The sequence below is a fragment of the Arvicanthis niloticus genome, chromosome 18 (assembly GCF_011762505.2).
Source record: "Arvicanthis niloticus isolate mArvNil1 chromosome 18, mArvNil1.pat.X, whole genome shotgun sequence".
Classification (NCBI taxonomy): Eukaryota; Metazoa; Chordata; class Mammalia; order Rodentia; family Muridae; genus Arvicanthis; species Arvicanthis niloticus.
In genome coordinates this window covers 5,270,400-5,276,753 of record NC_047675.1, presented here as the reverse complement: position 1 = coordinate 5,276,753, position 6,354 = coordinate 5,270,400, and the positions used below count along the sequence as shown (strand labels likewise).

The window sequence follows — 6,354 nt, the reverse complement described above, 5'->3', positions numbered from 1 at the left end:
GAAGAGTGTAATGAGCTGGCCTCATGATGACTGATCTGTCCTCAAAGACAAGGCTGACCATGTGGCAGCAAACAGGGCTCTTTCTAGCCTCAGACAGAACTCCAGCGGTTCCAGGGTTGGCTGCAGGCAGAAGTGCACAGGTCAGAATGTGGGAAGGCAGAGAGTCCCGGACGTACCCTCTACCTCTAGGCATTGGAATGAACTTTCCAGAACAACAGGTGATTAAAGTAAAGGATTTATTGTAATCTGCTTACAGTTCTTTGCAAAGACAGACATGTTTTTGCATAAAGATATAAATTGCTTCATTTTAAACTAATTTAGTGTTTTAATTATATGAAGAAGTTTTGGTGAATTATGAATTGTACCAAACCAAGATTTTTAAGAGCAATATGGTACAAAAATAAGAGCAGACAGACAGTTTGGCCTGGGACAGGCATTCAACAGTGAATTTAGAGAATATGGCTTTGCTGTTTAGTTAAGCAGAGTTACCTGGAGACACATGAGGAGCCAGTAAGTTCATTAATACAGAAAGCTAATGCAGACCTTCTCCACCTCAATCTTGGCTAAGATGGAATTGCAGTTTCACAGAGTTAACTCAGCTCCTTTCCCCCAGAAACACCTCGTCTGCATGCTGTGCGTATTCATCGCCCTCCAAGTGTGGTTTTCAAATTGCTGTGCATGTAAGTTGACTGTGTTTAAAGATCTGCCTATAAATTAATTCCTTGGAATTGCAAATGATGTAAGAAAGCCCCCTCCCTCTGAGTTCAGCATCCCTAGGTGTCCCCTTGCAGAAGGCAGGTGTCTTTTGAAAGACAAGGTAATGTTGCCTGCGTGGTGAACCCTGTGGGAAACTGCTGACCCACTGGAGCCTTGTCCCAGCCTTCTGCTTCAGCTTTTAGGTTTTGGGAATTCGTGATCGCTGAGTACTGATGAGAGTCATCACCATGTTTGAAAGATTAATTTGGCCTCTATTCGAAGATCATTTAGTGCAATCATACTGAAGTTCCCCAGAGATTCACATGGCTGTGATGTGGGGCAAGAAAATAGCCATAAATTGCATCAGTATTGGACAGATTAATGAATTAAAATTTTAGTGCCACTGTCTTGCTTATATGATTCATAGTGTTTTTGTGGTTTTTTCCTCCAAAACTGTTTATGTATAAAATTTTCATTTTTAAAACCTACCTTTAAAAAAATCTAAAAACCTTCTAGTGATCTGTGGGTCTCCACGCCATCCTGATTGACTCATGCCCAGATGGATTGCCCCAGTACCTCCTGCCATGATTGCTGTTCCCATGACCAGCTCCCAGAGTGAAGGACCCGTCCAAGGCCAGAGGTGACTTTCTGATCTTTGACAGATGTGGAGGGTGCATGGAATTTTTCCCCCAGAGGAGAAAATCAGATTTTCTGAAATGAGAGAATTGTGCTCTCTGAGCCGCGTTTTCAGTCTCCCCTTCCGAGAGCGGGTTCTGCTTCTTGTGGCAAAGGGGGAAGGACAGCACTCTCAAGACCTCTGTCCAGTGGGCCCTGTCACCTGCCAGGAGCTGCAGACACTTCAGCATCCTCCTGATGGAAGCAGGAAGAAGCAGAAGCCAGAACTGTGCGCTGGAGTCTCACAAACACCCCATGCGGGAGACCAAGAACAAAACAAACAGTACTGAAAAAGTAGAAAGGCTTAGAGACAACCGAAGAGGTTTAAGTGTGGTTATTTACAACAGAGACTGTAAAATGGTAAATTAGATATGAAGCTAAAAAAAGGCACAGCTTTCCCTTCCTTAAATACACTGTAAACGGTCAGTACGCATGCAGAACATCTCACGTTACAAAAAAGGTTTACCTTGTTTAGACAAAGATAGTACTTAAATAGTCTCCAGCAAAATAGAATTCTTTCAAAAATACTTTCCCATTCATCCTATTAACCATTAAAGATTTTTTTGTATGTGTCTCATTTACAAAAGTTCCTTACACCTTAGTTCAGGTCCGTCACAATTTATACAGACAGTAATGTACAGCACAGCAAAAGACTGCAAAAAAGGATTTGTAAAGCCAACACAATAGATACTAGAAATTGAAACCAAGGCATTTAACATCTTATCCGTTCTAATTAAATAATAAATGGACACTAACGAGCGTGTATGCCAGCGATGCAGAAAAAACGTGCCCGGAAGGCCACAGTTCCACGCCACGTGTTCTGTTGTTACATACCAGGAATCTGTATGTATTGTTGTGTATGTTTTTGTGTGTTTTTAAATAACAAAAAAAAATTAATGCCCCATATTGACTAGACGTTTTATGTGCAAACCAAGGGTAAGCTTTAAAAAGTTCTCTAGTCCTTTGAACCCTTTGAAAACGAGCGAGAGATACCAGAAACCACATGGCATAGTTAAAACTTCCATCTGTTAAAATATCAAAATCAGAGTTATTGACTAGATATGGCTTTTCATCCAGAGGAACGGGAACATGTTTTCTAAGCGCTGGGAGTGGAGAGGGAAGAGTTCTTTAGCCAGCTCAGGCCTTGCCAAATCCGTGTCTCATGGCTTTCCCGGCTCCAGACCCTTGATGTGATATTCAACTTGAGAAACTGCCGACCAACTGTCAATCAGCCATCACATGTTAAAAATGTGATTTCTTGGGTCCTTCGTAGGTGTAGAACAACGTGGGGAAACTTAAGGCAAAGTTCTTCCTGGCCGGCGTCTTCCATCACTTCCTGTGAAAGTAAAGGGGCTTGGCGTTCCCGGATTCCACCTTTGGCAGCTGGTCACTGATGATCTCCACCAGCATGGCGGGAAATTCCACCTTCAGAGCCTGGGATTCTCGGAAGGTATAGAAGCAGAATTCTAGCAGGTCATTCACCAGCTGCAACACACAGACACAGTGGGTATGACATGGGACCTCATCTCCAGATCCCATAGCCTAACCCTGATGCGAACGCCGGAGCGATGCTCAGGAAACTGGTGTCACAGGCTAATCACATTATATGAGGAGAACAGAGAAGTATGTTCCTGTCACACATCATCTAGTATCTTCATGCTAAACAAATTCAGCCAAGAGCTACAGCTGTCTAACATGAAATGAATATCCAAGACACATGGGACAGAAATGAAATGAACAACGCCTGGGTCGTACAACGGTCCCTCAACCGTTCTCATTTGCAAGCTTGCGAATTGGTTGAGTCTGGAGTGTGTGCAGGCACCGGGCCCACACATGCAGAAACCCCAGGGGTTTAGACACAGAAGAGGTAGTCTTGCTGGAGGTACGATGTCTCTGTGGCTGGCCAGTGGGTCTGAGGCAGCCACCATTTCACAGGACTCTCTCCTGAGCTGAAGAAGGGCTGAGGCTCCTCAGCTACACTCCAGTTCTGACTGATTTTGAGAAATAAAAGCCTTGAGTTACAGGTTGTCTGTCTAGTGTGTTGTTCCTATCTTGGGACACTCCTGAGCACGAACCACTCCCAGTTAGATAAGTTAAGAAAACACACAAATGTATTACAGCATCCGTGTGCTAAAGAACTTAAACAGAGTAAAGAAATGTGTGGAGAGTCAACATCCGAGCTGATCAGACAGAAGATGGAATCCAGAACTGGAAGACAGATCCTCTTACACATCTCGGTTGAAAAGGAAATGAAGAGCTTTGTGAACACTCAGGAGAGACTGTTAACTTAGCAGATGCTGCAATATTGGAGTTCTAGAACAAATATAAGATGGGAGAAAGCATATGAAACATACACAACTACACAGCTGCTCAAACTCCCTGAGGCCTGGGCCATCCACGTATCTCTGGGAAATAAATACGATCAAACTGAAAGAAAAAATAAGGCCAAGGTTAGAGATGTGTGCAACAGAAGAACTGCCTTCAAAATGGCCGAACAGTGATGGTCAGCACTAGCTGGCTGTCCTCCCCACAAAAGGATCAAAGTATCCACTGCACCATAGGCCAAGTGACTGTGGGAGAACATGAAGCTTTGAAAGGTTCAGAGATCTGGGAGGACAGTACAGAAAGAGAAGAAGAATACATCTGCACTGGACCCTCACTGGAGCAGGGGCAGTTCATTCTCTGTGCTGTGTATATGTGGAGGACTGTCCCAGCAAACTCCAGTGGGAGGAAACTGAGAAGCCTAGCAACTCAAATGTCACTATTCTGATGGGTCTGGTGCCAACTAACCCAAAATACTCCCAGTGAGTTTGCTTTAGGAAATGAATTTACTCCACCCACTATAAGCCAGTTACAGACAGCAGCCATCTTAAAATGAGATCTACTCTGAATATAGATTGCTCTCATGGTCATAAGCCACTGTATGGAATCGTCCGAGGCCTGAAACCTGGCTAAGCAGAGTGACCCAGGTCTTTCTGGGTGTTGTGACACAGGACTGGATGGCACTGTCCTCAAGAAGAGCTTTACATTTGAGACCAAGGGTGTGGCATCCAGTTGAGGACTTTATCCAGTGCCAGAAATGAAGACAGATGCCAGTGTGGCTCCTGCTGCCATCACCCTCTCCATCATGGTTCCCTCTGTCTTTGATGGAGCCTTGTGCTTCTCCTGGTTCCAGCTGTTGCCCCTCAAGTGAAACAAAGAACTACTATCGTCAAAGTACAGATCTCACTAAAATAGTAGATCCACAAAACAGGAAATGAAAAGGGTCAAACATTATCAATACAGCAATCCATTAACCTAGAAAGAAAACAGACTAAAAGATGCAGGCTGGGTGAATGGATTAAAAACAAGAAGACAATGACTACTGGAAACTCACTTTGCAAGTAAAGACACAGACTGAAAATGTCAGAAAAGGAGATTCTAAAATTCACTAAAGATCCAGAGTAGCCAAACAGCAGGAAGTTGTAAGAAAATATTCTATCTAAACCAAAAGGAGAAAATCCTAAAGATCCCAAAGTACATCCATAATTGATTTTTTTACAAAAGGTCTTTAAAAATCACAATGAGAAAAATCCTTGCTCTAATAAATGCCGCTAGGAGGGCTGGAGAGCCACAGCAGAGGATGGAAACCTGATCCTGTCTCTTCCATGAACAAAAGACCAGTCCAGATGGATGAAAAGCCCACAGGTAAAACTGAAAACCCTAAAGCTACAGAAGAAAACCTGGAGGAAGGCATGCAGGGCATGGGCTACAGACAATGACATTCTCATTCGGAATCGAAGCAGAGAAACAAAAGCAAGCACTGGTGAGTAAGGATAGGCTCAAACTAAAATACTCAGTACAGAGAAACACTGTACAGATTGAAGAGATAGACTATAACATGGAGAGAATACTGACACATTATTCACCTAACTCAGGGTTAATAGCTAGAGTACTTAAAAAAAAAAAAAAAACCTGATGGAGCCACAGAACAAGTGATCCAATCAAAAGCTGTGTATACTCTGCATGGGTACATCTCCAAAAAAGTGGCCAAAAAATAGACAGAAAAACAAATAAAGAAACCAAAACGCAAAACAAAACAAAACAAAAAAACAACTTACACTCATTAGCCACTAGGGATGTACAAGTCCCTACCACAGTGAAATCAGTCCACCAGGCATAGAATGGCTACTCTGAAAAACTGCTGACAAAAAGCAGAAAACGCATGCACTGTTAAGGGAAGTTTAAATTTGTACATACATTATGGAGACAAGCATGGCTGCACCTTTAAGACAAGGAGTCTACCATATGATCCAGTTAACTTATGGGAAGTAAATTAGTACATGAGAGAGAGAACAGCATGCTTATTGTAATGCTGTTCGCAGTGGCCAAGAACGGATCAATCTGCGTGCGCATCAGCATGTGGTGGGAGAGGGGTAAAGAAAGCGTGCTGGGTATGTTCAGGAGGAAGTGCTGCTTAGCCCATGGACAAGGAAAGTCCTGTCTGTAGTAAAAGGAATGGAGCTGGATGGCGCATTCAGTAGAATGAGCCTGACACAAAAGGGCAAACATTCTGTCATTTAAATTTAAAAAGTTTGAACTGAAAATAGAATATTGATTGGTAGATGCTGGAGAAGGGGGCGGGTAAAATGTGGTTGAACAGTATTTGTATGGAAATACCATACAAACTTGCGACAAAGATTGAGAAAGAGACACTTGTGAGGGAAGCTGGGAAATGGAGTGTTTGAAAGAAACCTTGATATTAGAAAAAAAAAAATGGGATGATGTATTTAAAGTCCTAAAAGAAAAAAGCTGGTAACTAAAATATTATACTCAGCAAAACTACTATTAAGAAATGAGACAGAAATATTTTTTTCAACACACAAAACACTGAGGCAATCTGTCACCATCAGAGCACTGGAATCACCCTCCAGGGAAAGCTTGCGGGGCCTTCAGTCAGGGCCAGAAGTTGATAACCACAATCTTAAAGGAATGTGAAAGTGC

General features: G+C 42.8%; 1 protein-coding gene across 5 annotated transcripts in view; it reads right to left on the bottom strand.

The window, feature by feature from the left end:
• Positions 1-219: 219 nt before the first annotated feature.
• Positions 220-6,354, bottom strand: part of Nr3c2 (nuclear receptor subfamily 3 group C member 2) — a 327,934-nt gene continuing 321,799 nt past the window's right edge. For all 5 annotated transcript variants that reach the window (XM_076915431.1, XM_076915429.1, XM_076915430.1 and 2 more), the window contains exon 9: positions 220-2,856. In XM_076915431.1, coding sequence (XP_076771546.1) covers positions 2,701-2,856 — 156 coding nt within the window. In that variant the 3' untranslated portion in view covers positions 220-2,700. The remainder of the gene's footprint in view (positions 2,857-6,354) is intronic.